Source organism: Aquarana catesbeiana, linkage group LG01 (genome assembly GCF_042186555.1).
Source record: "Aquarana catesbeiana isolate 2022-GZ linkage group LG01, ASM4218655v1, whole genome shotgun sequence".
In the NCBI taxonomy this organism is placed as follows: Eukaryota; Metazoa; Chordata; class Amphibia; order Anura; family Ranidae; genus Aquarana; species Aquarana catesbeiana.
In genome coordinates, this window is record NC_133324.1 from 532175473 (window position 1) to 532191498 (window position 16026).

At 46.9% G+C, this 16026-nt stretch overlaps 1 protein-coding gene across 1 annotated transcript in view; it reads right to left on the reverse strand.

Annotated features, from left to right (window-relative positions):
* POLR2B (RNA polymerase II subunit B) overlaps positions 1-13685 on the reverse strand; it is a 575272-nt gene extending 561587 nt beyond the window's left edge. Inside the window, exons 1-2 of the mRNA XM_073594755.1 lie at positions 13488-13685; positions 13293-13365 (exon numbers count right to left, since the gene is read on the reverse strand). Of these exons, the coding sequence (XP_073450856.1) occupies positions 13293-13365; positions 13488-13629 (215 nt within the window). The 5' untranslated portion in view covers positions 13630-13685. The remainder of the gene's footprint in view (positions 1-13292; positions 13366-13487) is intronic.
* Positions 13686-16026: the final 2341 nt, after the last annotated feature.

A 16026-nucleotide genomic window follows, 5' to 3' on the forward strand; every position in this document is an offset into this window, starting at 1 on the left:
CTGGCTAGCTGATCCCATGGTTTTGTATAAGTGCAAGGATGACATGAGACCGTTTTGGATTGACAATCAAGATGTTACAGAAGGGATGCTTTTAAAGAATTCATGAGAGGCTCCTATGTGAAAAGAAGTCTGTGAGCTAAAAAAGGGCTAATGCCTAAGCTTACTGAGCTAGCCATGTAAGTTGCATACCTTGAATCGGCTTATTTAAATGATCCCACAGCAGCCAATTACAAAAACTTCGACCAACATATTTTTGAAGGAGACAAACAGCAAGCTCTTGGTGTTTTTGGCCAAACCTGCCTTTGAACCCATTATTATCCCCAGAGTATTGAAAAACATGGGGTGTAAGTCTACAGAGCATGTGATGGAGGATTTTCTCCATTTTTATAATGATCTTTACACCTCTTAAGCTCACACTACTGGCGAGCTTTCCGGCTATCTTTAACATGTTCAACTTCCCTCTTACTTTGGAGGATAGGAGAATTACCACTAGAATAGCATCTCACACAAAGATGAGGTGCTTACAGTCACTTTATAGATATACAGCGCATCCCAAAAGTATTCACAGCACTTAATGTATTCCACATTGTTACGTTACAGCCTTAATCCAAAATGGATTAAATTATTCTCCTCAAATTCTACAAACAATACCCCATATTGACAACGTGAAATAAGTTAGTTTGAAATATTTGCAAAATATATATATATATATATATATATATATATATATATATATATATATATATATATATATATATATATATATATATATATATATACTTAGTCAGGGAGGTGACCAAGAACCCGATGGTCACCTGACAAAGCTCCAGCGTCTCTCTGGAGAGAGGAGAACCTTCCAGAAGAACCACTATCTCTGCAGCACTCCACTAATCAAGCCTGTATGATAGAGTGGCCAGATGGAAGCCACTCAGTAAAAAGGCACATGACAGCCAACCTGGAGTTTGCCAAAAGGCAACTGAAGAAGTACTCTGACCTTGAGAAACAAAAAAATTTCTGATCTGATGAAACAAAGACTGAACCCTTTGGTCTGAAGAAAACCAGGCACTGCTCATCACCTTGCCAATTCCATCCCTACAGTGAAGCATGGTGGTGGTAGCATGATGTGGGTGTAGATACATCAGAAGGGGGGATAGGGGGATTTTTATGGTGTCAAGTATAGAAATACACAGTTGACTTACTATAAGTAAAACATAATTTTTATTGACATAACATAGTTAAAAGAAAAAACAAAAAACAAACAAAGCATACTGTTGCTCAGCAGTATGAGGTTATAAACACTTGGTGGTCAACATTGTATATAGGTGAGTGATAAATCGCAGCAGGAGATATTGCACACTAGCCCGACATGTTTCGCTACTTTAGCTTCCTCAGGGGATGTGCAAGAGATTTATTTTACTGAGACCACTGAGTAGATAAAGAGAGACAAAGTTGTAACAGTTTGAAACAATGCAATGAATTTATACATACAAAGTATTGATTTAAATATGAACCTAGTTGCCTAGAAGGACTGGACACTTACCCTATACAATAATTGCACCCATGAACCACCTGGGCCGCGCCCCTGACTTGGCCCCAAAAGACCGGATCCAATAAATAAATACTCACATTGAATTCTCTAGTAGTTTTCCCACATTGTCATCCATGCGGGGCGCTGTTCATTTTTGTGTTTTGTCCACCGCAGCATGTACCCTCAGCTCCCGTGCGGGACCTTTCTGGGTCGGTCTGGGGATTTCATGGCCGCATCATCACTGAGGACCACCATGTAAGTGAATGGGCAAGCAGGGTCCAAAAGGGAGGGGACCACTCTTGTCCGTTTTTTTTTTTAAATATATTTTCCATTTTCATTTTTAGATTATCACTATGGTTTCTTGCTCCTGATGATAGGCACAAAGACCTTGAAACGCGTAGAGCCAACAACAACCCAGTGTATACAACGATGCATCTGTTCAGGCCGTTCCAATACAATTGTTTTTCCCTTTTCATAAATTTTTTTTATTTTTGATCTTCTAACCTGTATATTTATCATTCTAATCATGTTCTAAACGTTTTTTACATTTCATATCATGTATTGATTCCCTGTGGGAATATTTATGTATAGTTTTCTGGCTTCAATGAATTGTAAAGTTATACATAGCAAAATGCATTGAATTAATTGAATATAAAAACTTTATAATAATTTGAATTCATTAACCACTTCAAGACCGCCGCGCGACGATGTACGTCCAAACTCTGAACGGGGATATCGTGGTTATGGCAGCAGCTAGATGCCATAACCCCGGTATCCCCGTTTTTGTGCGGCGGGCGGCTGTCAGATAAAAGTGGTCCCTGCGTCGGATTCGCCGCAAGATCACTTTTATCGATGGCGGGAGATCCCGCCGCGATCCGGTGCCCTCCGCCGCTTACCTGAGCCGTCGGTAGCGGCGGAGGCGATCGCGTCCTCCTCCGTGGTTTGTCTGGAGATGAGTGAGGCCAAGATGGCGCTCACTCGTCTCCATGACACTGCTGGGCGGAAGCGACGTCAAAACGTCACTTCCGTCCACGCCTCTTAAAGGCACATTTTTTCAAATGTCATTTTTCTAAATGACTTTTTTTTTTTTTTTTATTGCATTTTAGTGTAAATATGAGATCTGAGGTCTTTTTGACCCCAGATCTCATATTTAAGAGGTCCTGCCATGCTTTTTTTCTATTACAAGGGATGTTTACATTCCTAGTAATAGGAATAAAAGTGACACCATTTTTTTTTTAAAACAGTGTAAAAATAAATAAAATATTGTAAAATAAATAAAAAAAATTTAAACCCCATCCCGATGAGCTCGTGCGCAGAAGCGAATGCATACACGAGTAGCGCCTGCATATGAACACGGTGGTCAAACCACACATGTGAGGTATTGCAGCGACCGGTACAGCGAGAGCAATAATTCTAGCCCTATACCTCCTCTGTACCGCAAAATATGCGACCTGTAGAATTTTTTAAACGTCGCCTATGGAGATTTTTGAGGGTAAAAGTTTGACGCCATTCCACGAGCGGGCGCAATTTTCAAGCATGACATATTGGGTATCAATTTACTTGGCATAACATTATATTTCACAATATAAAAAAAAAATTGGGCTAACTTTACTGTTGTCTTATTTTTTTATTTAAAAAAGTGAAATTTTTCCAAAAAAAGTGCGCTTTTAAGACCGCTGCGCAAATACGGTGCAAAAAAAAGTATTGCAATGACCGCCATTTTATTCTCTAGGGTGTTAGAAGAAAAACCATATATAATGTTTGGGGGTTCTAAGTAATTTTCTAGCAGAAAAACCTGTTTTAATCATGTAAACACCTAAAATCCATAACGAGGCTGGTCCTTAAGTGGTTAAAAGCTCATTTTTCTTCATTACTGCTCCCGTGTGCTTATATAAAGTCCCGCCATTTGCTCCTTTTATTGAATATTATCTAACTAGGATGGAGGGGGGGACCTGAGCGGCCCCCCTATACCTCACTCAAAGTCCCACCTCTGCTCTCTCTTTATACATAAATGCAGAGCACACAGCACTGGAATTACTTTGAATACACAAAAGATTTCTTTTAATCAGATTTATATATTTCAGGACTATATTTATTCACTAATTAATAAGACTCTTTTGTGCATTTGTCACCACAAAGCATTGCACACCATTTTTTGTTTTATTGCCCTATCTGCATGCTCAGTGTAGAGGTGGGGGGAAGAGCAGAGGACTGTGTGGATGCTGGTTGAGCAGGATGGGAATTGGTCCGTGGTGACACTGGGCAGGGGAGCGCTATTGTAATAGTATTATATGGGGACAGGTTAGTGGTGAGGGCGGCGGGGTATTGATGATCTTGCATAGGACAGTCTGGCACCAACCTTACCACATCCACCCCCCTCGGTGTCCTCCCCGCGGACCCCTCACCTGGCTATGCCTCCACTCTCCTCCTTGGAGCTCTGTGCTGAACAAGCCGGCCGCCACCACTGTTAGCAGCAGCTCCAGCCACCTGCGCTCCATGTCCCTGCCAACGTGCATACAGCGTCGCTCGACGCAGGGCGTCAGGGGCGAGAAAAGCCAGCGCCGCTTAGTCCCACTGCTCTTCGGCAACTTTCGGCTCCGTTCGGTCGCGGAGGCGGGGCTTAACGCGGCACGAGGATGACGTCATTTAAAACATTGATTACTCCCGTCGTAACATCGATGCTGTATTGTGTATGGTCGAATCGCGATGCATCGATGTTACGATTAATTTCAACAGCCCTATCCCGCATACTCTTGGGGAAGAGACACCCCCCCCCTTATTGGGAGCCCCCGGGACCACACAAAAAAAAAAAAAAAGGAACCCATTAGTACCCCACATCTCCCTTCTTCAGGGGGAACATCAAACCCCTTTCTTCTCACCAAGGGGCCTTATTCCCTCCTGTCCTCTATCCTCCCCCCCTCTCCTCTAAGTCCCCGTCTATCTTCTCATAGGAGGTTCTTCCCAAAAAGTCATGATAACTTTGCGGCCATTGAGGCAGATCGATTTTAGGCAGATGAAGATCGTTCAAGAAATCTGGCAGGTCTGCAGTGTCCCAAAATATTATTTTTTGTCCCTTGTGGTGTACTTTTATCTGGAAAGGAAATCTTCATCTATATGGTACCTTTTTCTCTAAAGCTTCCAAGAGAGGTTTTACTGCTTTTCTAAGGATCAAAGTATGTCTGGATAGGTCTTGCAGTAGGATTACCTGTGCTCCATCAAAATCTATAGTCCTTTGCAGACGTGTTGCTTCCATAATACTTTCCTTGACGTGGAAATAATGTATTCTACAGATTATATATCTCTTGGCTTCAAAGGGTCAGGGTTTTTAGGGCCTAATGCTCGGTGTGCTCGATCTTTTAGCAGTTAGTGGGCGTTTCATCAGGGTATTGAACTGTAACGTCTATACCAAATCCTCTAAACCTGTTGCCTCTGGTAAGCCTCTGACCCTAATATTGTTTCGCCTGTTTCTATTTTTGAAGTCATCGACGGTAGTGATTGCATACTTTAAACATTGATTCTGTTCCTGACTTCTCTTCTCAGACTGAAATAATTTTTGTTCAATACCCGATACTCAAAATAAGATGGATACGGTGGAATGTAGAGTATCTGCCAGGGATTTTTTTCAGCGATTGCAATTCTATATACATATTTATCCATGTCTTCTCTAGTTAGTAAAGATTGTATATATGCCTTCATATCCCAGCGCCCTCTTTCAGCTGTCTCTGCTCCTATTATAGCTTGTTGTATACTTTGAGGGGGGCCGCTACTAGATATATCTAGCTCAGCCTCTCCAGTTGAGGATGATATGTTCAATTCTGCTACATCAAAGGCTTCCTGTTGACCTTGCATCTGTGGGCATTGAAAGAACCCCTTAATGTCAGTTTTTGTGCAGATTGAATTTTGGGGGTGCTTTTGGCTGTACCCCCTGTGGATCCCCTTTTGGCTTTCTGTGCTTGGGCTCCTTTAGGTGGCATCTTACAATCCACTGTATTTGTATATAAAGTTATAGATCTCACCTTGATCTTTTTTCACTGGCTTTACAGGTATCCAGCAGCTGTAAATGTCCAAACAAGCCTCACCCTCCACTCTGCTCTGTGTCCCATACATAGAGCTATATGAACTAGGTGGGTTACTTCCGGCTAATCATCTCTTCAGACCCGGGCTCTCAATTGACCATGGCTATAAAAAGATATCACGTACTGATCTTAGCCTCGCTGTCTCCAGGGATCTTTTATCCTGCTCCTCATTTGTACTGTCTGTCTGCCGGAAAGATGGCACTCTAGGCTGCAAGCCTCGGCAGTGTGCTGAGTTACAGGCTTAGCTGTATGCCGTGCTGCATGCCTCGGCTATCTCAGAGCAGGCACAGAGGATCGTGGAGGTGGAGCGGCCGGCTTCTACGGCGTTCTGCTCGTACACACTCCCTCTCTATACATGGTAACCATTATGCACCGCTTGTCTCGCGTCATCCTCCTGTGTCAGGCGGCTGTGAGATTTTACACTGACCACAGGTGGGTGTCTCTCATTCTGCCATTCGGAATCTCCTCATAGCTGCAAATAGAGGATTAGTGGAAGTAGTTTTGGCTCTGTTCCTAGGCTTAGAGGAACTACCTCATTGCGCGCCCATCTTGGTCAGACTCTCCCTACAAAGCCCCCCCTCCCCGGTACCATAGGGCTTTTTTTTTTTTTTTTTTTTAAGTAAAGGACTTGTCAAAAACTGGCTGGGGGGGTGTTTTTTACACTTCACTGTTTTTTGAGGTGAATAGGTAGGGGTATGTACCCATTCACATGGGGGGGCTGGGATCTAGGCCCCCAGTTAAGCCCCCTGTTTAAGGGGTCTTCCAGATTCCGATAAGCCCCCTACTGCAGACCCCAGGGTTGTCAGAAAGAGGCCCTTGTCCCTATCGACATGGGGGCAAGGTGCTGCGGGGTTGGGGGCGCAGGGCACCACCCTTCCATGTTAAGGGCATGTGGCCTGTTATGGTTCAGGAGGGGCAAGGGGGCGCTCACTCATCCCCTCCCCTCCCTTTCCTGACCTGCTGGGCTCCATGCTCGGATAAGGGTCTGGCATCGATTTTGGGGGGCCCCACGCCATAAAAAAAAAAAAAAACAAAAAACAAAAAAAAAAAAAAAGGTTTTTGGCGTGGGGGGAGGGGGGGTTCCCGGTCCCCTCCACATCGATATCATCTTTTAGGGCAGCCACCTTTTTTTGGGGCCTTGGCTCCTCCCTTCACAGGAAACACCACCTTAGCTTCAAGCCCCCCTTGCCCCACTGGACCCTCAGTTTCAGCGTTTCCTCCGGTGAGGAGACATCGCTGGGAACCAAGGCTGATCAGCCGGGGAGGTTGGTGCCAGACTGTGTGGAAAAGTTCTCATCCCCCCCATTTCTATTTCTTGGTCTGAGCCTTGGTCCTTGGGGAAAGTACCGATAGGTCTGTCACTTAGCCACCCCAGCTTCTCCTGAGGGTGGGGAAGAAGCTTCGGGGGTCTGCTCTCTTTTGGTCCAGGGGGTATGTCCTCAGAGGTGCACCGTTTTTTGCCTGCATTCTATTTGGCCTGAGGCTAGGCCAGATGACATGGTGACGTCACGTCCGGTGGGGGCGTGCACTTCTGCCGGGGACGTGAGTTCCAGTTCCCGTCGCGGTCTGAGAGAGGGCCAGGCTCTGGCTGGTAAGAGCCTGTAACGCTGAAGGGTTCAGCGAACGGCTCAGGAAGGCGTGACCACTGTGATCCTCAGCGGGAGATGTCTGGGGCAGAAGTGGCCCAGACTGCTCCTGGCAATGTCAGCACCAACTACTAAGGTGGGGTGGGTGTTCCCTTTCCGTATTACCTGATAGCTTCACGGGTGTTCACCCCTCTTGGTGGTGGGGGGGTTTAGGAGGTTGTACTGGGACCTTGGTGGTGGTTGGTCCTAGGGGCGCTCCCAGTGGGACTCTGGGAGCAGGCCACTCATGGCCCTCCTTGAGGGAATGACTAATTGGTTGTTTCCATGTTTAAAAAAAAAAAAAAAAGAAGTCCTCACTGCAGTGAAGGTGCCTTCTAGCACCCTTTCAGTAGGCCACCTATCGTTTACTAAGCTCTGCAGATATCTTGGGGCTAAGGCTGTTGGATTGCTTGAGTCCAGGAGTTTTGGTCTATCCTGCACAATGTTAATGGAGTAAGTTCAGTATTGACATGGTGGCTTTAGGGGAACCTGGGGCCACTAGGTTGTCCTAAGGAGAAGTGTTATTTTACAGAGTTCGGACATTAACCGTCATTGTCATTCACATGATGTGGGTTTTTGTATGAAGAGAACCCGTCTATCACCTAGATGGCTTCTCAGAGTGGGTTTGTCACGTGATCAGGAGTCAGGATTCACGTGGATGGCGTCAGTGTTTTGTTTTTTCCCATTATTTTTGCAAATTTAACCTTTAAACATTTATTACACTACTCTTAATTTTTATCAGGGGCTTTGGTGAGAGATCAGTGGTCTAAACAAACCCCTGACATCTCCCCTTTGAGACAGAGAAAGGGACTGAGAATACAGATTCCCCAATCCCCCTCTCTGTAGCCTCAGCTGCATTGAAGATGAATGGACAGGAGACAGAGGCTCCTGTTTTTCATAAACTGAAGCATCAGTTATGAATGGACAGAGTCAGCGATCATTGACCATGCATTCAGAGAAGGAAGGAGCCTGTAAATGACAGATTTACCGACTCCTTCCTCTCCCCCCTGACAGTTTCAGGACGAGCCAGAGAAGCACCCAGAGGAGGACCCGAGGGGTCGGAGGACGACATAGGGAACAGTCAGGGGTGATCGGTGCAGCGGTGGTGGGAGTTACAAGCACCAATCTCCCTGTAAAGCTTTCAATAAAGCAGTTGACAGCCACGGGAGGGAGAGGAAGAGAAGTGGCTGTCTGAAAAGCTATACAGGGAGATCAGTGCTTGTAACTGCCCCCACCACCACACCAATCATCTGTGAGGCTGCCCGGCCCCCCTGCTACGCTAAGGACACCGGGTGTATTGGCCTCCTGCCAGGAGATATCGGCTCAAGTATCAGAGCATTTGCATAAGTACAAGTACATCAGTTTGATTAAAACATTCCCTCACACATCATAAAAACCCTTATGCAAAGGTCAGATTCTGATCCTGTTACTGTTATTAGCAGGATACATTTCACATACAAAGCTGGCCATACTGATCAGAAAAGTTTATTTTACAAGTCGATAAAGAATTTAAAAAAAAATAAAAATATTTTTTTTTTTTTATAGGTTTTCTTTGTTCTCATTACATAGAAACATCACACATTCTAAATATGATAGACTACCTTACAAACGTACTGAATAGAAAAGCCTTGCTAAGAGTCTAGTAACCTAAAGCAACAATCACAAGGTACCCAAACTACTGGTGTAGTGTAAGGGGTCGCAATGGTGACCCTGCCCCATGCGGCCTCTGTCACATTCTATTTTACACTTGGACAGAAGTGTGGGGGTGGCATATAACAGGAACAAATCCTCTCAATTTACTGCTGCAAGAGCTGAAAGCTGGCTTCTCTTCTTCCTCCCGCTGGCATTCAGCAGCTGTGGGAGGAAAAAGTGTTTATTAAAAAAAAAAATTATTCTGAATGGCATAAACTACTTCATCTGTGGCCTCCTCTCAATCAGTTACCAAATCAATTACATGGCCCTCATTCTTTTAAAAGGCTGAGCGCCCCTGTCCTAATGTTAGTTGTGCACAGGTACACCATCCAGCCTGCTGCTGGCAGCTTGTAAAACAGGTTAAAATCTGCTGTGCCTGGACGGTGCACTGAAAAGGTACTAATGTTCAGGACAGAGTGTACCCAGTGAAGATTGCCAGCCTCTGAATTTTATAGGCTGCCAGCAGCAGAGCTGGATTCTGTGCCTATGCCTTACACTTGCCAGTAGTGTGCATGAGGCCTTAAGGCTAGGTTCATACCTATGCGTTAAGCAGTGCATCAATTTTGCAGAAACGCACTACAGTCCATTTAACATGAATTTTGATGGGACATGTTCACATTTGTGCATTTTCAAATGGTGCTGAAAGGGTCAAGAAGTTCTTTGCCCGTAGCAGGTTGCATTTTTGGTTCTATAGACGTAAAGTGTTTCTAAAAGCAGTTTTTCTTGTTTTTGTTTTTTTACCTTAACGCCACCCTAGTACTTACGTGAGCCCCATCGCAATCCTGCAATGTGCACGAGAGCCTCGGCTCTCCAGGCACACTCCCTCCTCATTGGCCGAGACAGCAACGGGGAGCCATTGGCTCCCGCTTCTCCAATCAAAGCCAATGAGGAGAGGCGGCAGGGCTAGGCCAAGCCAGGGCTGCGTGTGAGAATGGACACACAGAGCAGCAGCTTTGGGTGCCCCATAGTAAGCTGAATGCTTTGGGGGCGAGTGCCCCCAAAGCATTCGGGAGGGAGGGACAGAGAGCCGGCAGGGGAATCAAGAAGAGGAGGATTTCAGAGACTTGTCTCTCGCACCTCTCCCGTTCCCAATCACCCCTGTAATAGGTAACCCGGCTTTCACTCCGGGACTTAGGGATCCTAGATTCCGAGAACTGAAGGGTACAGAGAAATCGCAAGCCAGACATTTTCTCTTAGACGGCCAATGGAAAAGTAGACAACAAATTATAGATGATCTGGCACTGCAAAGACTCTCCTGGCAGAAGATCCAGCTCTCCCACTTCATTAGCTCATTACCATCACCAGTCGCATTCAGGAGGCAACTAACCCCCTTTGAGATGTTATGTCTAGACCGGACACCACTGAGACACGCAATTTCGCTAACGTACCAGCTACTGGTGTCCCCGCAGCCAGGAGTAAAACCTAAGTACATAGACAAATGGGAGCGAGATTTAGGACAAAAATTTACGGACAAGCAGATTGACCGTATCATCCTTTTTTCTCACAAGACTTCCATACGTGCAAGACACCAAGAAGCAGGATACAAAGTGTCGACCCGCTGGTACTGCATGCCAGTTAAGATACACAAAATGTTCCCCCGGTCCTCAGACCGGTGCTGGAGGTGTGGGGAAGAAGCTGGAACACTCCTACATGTTTTCTGGTCTTGCAAGTTGTTACGGCCCTTTTGGACAGAGGTGTGCCGAATCGTCCAGAAATTCACGGGTCGTGAGTTGCCGGACTTCCCTGAGTCCTTCCTACTGCATCATCATAAGATCCCAACCAAGAGCTACAGGAAATCAATACTACCATTCTTGCTCACGGCAGCAAAAAGCTGCATCCCACTGTATTGGAAACAGACCCAGCCACCAACGGTGGCTGTATGGCTGAAAAGAGTAGCAGACATACATGCAATGGAGGACTTGCTGGCCACGGAAAAAGGCCTAAATGAGAAATTCTCTAAAAAAAAAAAAAAAAAAAAAAAAAAAAAAAGGTACTTCTGGCACGAGTTTGTCTATTCCGAGGAAAACAGACAGCTAGTAAACCGATCCCCATGAAGGGGAATAATTAAAAAATGTCCCTGCTGATATGGATGTGGCTGGCTGGGGGTATTTACCCCCTCCTCTCCCCCCTTGTTAAACAAATAGGAAGGAGGGAGGGAAGAAGAGAAAATTCTTTGCCCCTTTTTTTTTTCTTCCCCTTTCTTTCCCCACCCTCTATGCTCCCACCTTGTCTCTGTTCCTCCTCTTCCCCATACTCTACCCTCCCACTCTTTATCTTTCAACATTTCCTTTTTCTGTTTCTCGTTCTACCCGATGTTTGTACGTCGGATGTAGACTCTTAAAGTGGTGTTCCGGCCGAAATTACACTTTTTAAATAAAAATACCCCTATAATACACAAGCTTAATGTATACTAGTAAAGTTAGTCTGTAAACTAAGGTCTGTTTTGTTAGTTTATAGCAGTAGTTTGTTATTTTATAAACTTACAGCAGGCCGTGGCCATCTTAAGTCTGGGCATCTGAAGCCAGACTGTATTTCTTCCTGGATCTCATCCTTGCAGATCTTGCACATGCTCAGTGCAGCACAAGCAGTGTAATAGGTTTCAGATCAGGTTTCCATAGCAACGGCAGTGTCAGAGGAAGTTGCCGCCCTTTCCCAGAGGGCATTGCAAACAGGAAATGATGCGATGGGCCGCGGCCAGGGAGGAGGAAGTGAAAAATGAATACAGCAGATAAACAGTAAGCGCTGAGAAAAAAAATTAAAAAATTTCAAATTTGTTTACAGTGCACAGTTTAGTGAAGGATGCTGAAGAGTTGTAAAAGTGGGTGGAACTCCACTTTAAGGGTCGGTGTGTACCAACTCCAACCCCTTAACTAATCCCTTAAAACACGGCTTATGCCGGAAAAATTAAAAGGGGTGCTGCGGAGTACGGAGGTCTCCTATCCGCTAGACATACATCCTGCCTCTATCCAGATAAGGAAATTTATGTAAAAGAATCCTAGGAATATATATAATAGAGGTATTGAGATGTACAACAGGTATTATCTTTGTAACATATCTTGTTGAGCTTTCTGTATTACAGCATGACATACCCTGATAAATAAAGAATGAAGATCAGGGCTGCTCTGTGCAAACCCACTACACAGAGCAGGTAAGTATGACATATTTGGGGGTTGTTTGTTTTTTGTTTTTTTTTTTTAAAGCCAAGCCTTTAACACTTTAATGGAAAGGAAGCAAAAATACATTTAAAAAAAAAAATGCAGTGCTTGGGTTTTTGATTTGCTTCCACTGCATTTTTGCAGTTTTCTCCCACATGACAGACACCTCCCAGAAAGTAAATATACACACAGAAAATGCATCAAACGCAGCCTGCAAAAGGTGTGAGACCTAAAGTCTCATGTGGACTGGAATGTGAACAAGAATTAACCACTTCAACCACATCAGGGAGAAAGGAAGAAGGGAACCTCCTCCATGGGTGGCACAGGCCGAGGGGCTTTGAGACCCCATCCACCCACAACATGTCTGCTTCCTCCTGCTTGGCTTTCTGAGGACCACAAAGGGGCTTGTCAGACCGCTGGCTGAGCTGAGAAGAGGGATAGCAGCCAGCGGTCTTACAAACAGGATGTCTGCAGGGAATAACGGTTTTTAAGCAAGTTCAGCAGACTATTACAGAGGAACTACAGAGCTCAAAAGAACACGGATGGCAAGGTTGGTGAAGGTAGGAGATCAGCAACAAAGACAGGAAAAACATTTTTTGCCCAGAGTTCTGCTTTAAAGTGGAGAACCAAAAGTGGAAGCTCCGCTTATATGCTTCCTCCCTCCGTCTGGTGCCACATTTGGCAACTTTTGTTGGGGGGGGGGGGGTTGACGGGAAGCGGATACCTGTCAAAAACAGGTATCCACTTCCATGTAAGGGCGTCATGACAACCTACGTCACTTGGTTAAACCCCCTCCTCCTTCCCCCCACAGCCTTCTGGGACACATACACACGTCCCAGAAGACAGCGGACCATTCAGAAAGCACAGCACAACTCACGCATGCGCAGTAGGAAGGCTTTAAATCCTGCTTCCCTTAATAAAGGATGTTGGCGCCTGCACAAATTAGTGTCCTTAAATTAAAAGTCAACAGCTACAGTATTTGTAGCTGCTGACTTTTAAAAAAAAAAAAAATCATTTTTTTTTTTAAATAGAGGCTGAAAGACCTCTTTATGGTATAAAATAACAAATGGTTTGCTATCACTTATAACATTCTAAAATTTTACAGAACACCTCGTAGTTTACCACTGAAGGTTCACGTCTACTTTGGGGGATTGTCTATAATTGAATATGCTTGCAAAAATATATCCCTAAAAAATCATTTAAAAAATGACCTTACCTTATGACAATCCAGCATGCTTCCTGCCACAGATCCGGAGTTATTTCGTCATCATCCTCCTCATACTGCATATCTAGCAAAGCAAATTACATTTTAACAGATTTTTTTTTCAGCAATTTCAAAACGCTAAAAAAAAAAAAAAAAAAAAAGAACAGAATTTACACACAAAAAAAACAAGCGACTTGACATCCTTACCTTCGTCTGCATCGTACATTATCGCAAGTCTCAGAGTTTCTCCACACAAAAAAACTACACCAGCTGCACACAGCACAAGACGTACGCTCAAAAGACCAGACCCATATCCCTTTCCGGTATTGTAAAAAAAACGTCGACCCATGCTAAACCTCGATCGCGTCACTTCCGATGCGGCTACGTCACGTAACAGCTATTCGCGCGGCTATACCGCGCATGCGCAGACGCTATTGTCGGTCAGACAACTTATAGACTGGAGGTAGTGGGCGGAGGCGGTGCGAGTTGCTTAAACACATCATCGGCAGCACCGCCTCTAGCCCCGCCCCTAACACGCCCCTAGCCTGCTTCGGAGAAGGGGGGTGGGCCCCGTGCATAATAGAAGTGTGTGTGTATGTGAGTTCGAGGGATAACAGCCATTTGTGCCCGTCGTAAGCAGCCACTTGTGTCCAGCATATGCAGCCACTTGTGCCCATCATATGCAGCCACTGTGGCCAGTATCTGCAGCCACATGTGCCCATCATATGCAGCTACTGTGCCCATCATATGCAGCCACTGTGCCCATCAAATGCAGCCACTGCCCCCATCATATGCAGCCACTTGTGCCCCATCATATGCAGCCAGTTGTGCCCAGTATATGCAGCCAATTGAGCCCATCGTATGCAGCCACTTGTGCCAATCAAATGCATCCACTTTGCCTATGATATTCAGCCATTTGTGCCCATCAAATGCAGCCACTTGTGTCCATCATATGCAGCCATTTGTGCCCAGTATATGCAGCCACTTGTGCCCAGTATATGCAGCCACTTGTCCCCACCAAATGCAGCCATTAGTGTCCCCCGGCTCGGCTGTCACTTCACTAACCCCCCCACGGCCGGTCCGGCAGCACTTACCGAGTGACGGGGCTTCCTCCTCCTCTTCTGTAGCAGCGGCTGCTGTGTCCACTCAGCTCCTCATGCTTCCTCTGCCGTGTCTCCTCTTCCGCCAAAGCGGTAGGCATCCAATAGGATCGCCTAATGCTTTGGCCTATCGGGAGACAGGTCTCTCTGACCTGCCTGCTGATTGTCAGGGAGGAACGTTAGTGTGAAAATAGCGAAAATTCATTTGCTATGCAACACAACAGGGTGGGATCGGGACGCAGTGCTCTGCGCCCCGGGCCCACCCTATTTTGAATCCTATTAGAACCTCTGGCTCTAATCACTCTGGCCTATCCCCACCATAGTATTTCATGTGTCCGGCGTCCTGAAAGAGGCAGGGCACATGAATAGGGAGGGCGGCAGAGGTGTCGGGGGTGGCGCCCATGCGCCCACAATGCACTGGCTGCCACTGGTCTGTGATTTCTGTCAGGTGCTGGGGGCTGGATCGCCTCCGCTGCTTTTCCTCCAATCAGGGGCCAAAGAAGCTGAGTGCAAGTTTACCTGTAGCCTCACACTGGAGGTCCCATCATCATGGCATCCCAGGACGGTGGGAACTGGGTCCCCCGAGGGCAGAGCGCATGTGTGACCCGCTTTGGGGTCACTGGTGGCTTAGGTAGAAGGAGAGGGCCCCTGGGTGGATGTGGGAGAAGGAGAGGGCTCCTGGGTGAACATGGGAGAAGGAGAGGGCTCCTGGGTGGACGTGGGAGAAGGAGAGGGCCCCTGGGTGGCCGGTGGAGAAGGAGAGAGCCCCTGGGTGACCAGGGGAGAAGAAGAGAGCCCCTGGGTGGCCGGGGAGAAGGAGAGGGCACCTGGGTGTTTGGAGGAGGAGAGGGCCCCTGGGTGGCCATTTAGTGTAGAAGAGGGCCCCTGGGTGGATGGCGGAGAAGGAGAGGGCACCTGGGTGTTTGAAGGAGGAGAGGGACCCTGGGTGGCCATTTAGTGAAGGGGAGAGGACACCTGGGTGTTTAGTGTAAGAGGGGGCCCCCAAGGTGAATGGGGAAGGAGGAAAGGGCCCCCAGGGTGGTTGACAGAGAAGGAGTGGGCCCCTGGCTGATTGGTGGAGAAGGAGGTGGCCCCAGGGTTGGCCAAAATTGGAAGAGCTGGTCCTTGGGTGGTTGGAGGAGGAGAGGGTGCCACCCTTCTCCCCCCGAGGACAGGGACACCCTTCTCCCCCGGAGGACAGGGACACACTACTCCCCCGGAGGTTAAGGACACCCTACTCCCCTGGAGAACAGGTACACCCTTCTCCCCCGGGGGACAGGGATACGCCTTCTCCCCTGAGGACAGGGACACCCTTCTCCCGTGAGGACAGAGTCCCCCCTTCTTTCCTGAGGACAGGGACACACTTCTCCCCTGGGGACAGGGACACCCTTCTCCCTTGGGGACAGAGTCCCCACTTCTTCCCTGAGGACAGGGACCCCCCTTCTACCCTGGGGACAGGGACCCCCCTTCTCCCCCGAGGACAGGGACCCCCCTTGTCCCCCTAGAGACAGGGACCCCCTTCTTTCCTGGAGGACAGGGACATCCTTCTCCCCTGGAGGACAGGGACACCCCTTCTCCCCTAGGGACAGAGTCCCTTCTTCTCCCCTAGGGACAGGGACACCCTTCTCCCCTGGAGAGCAGGGACA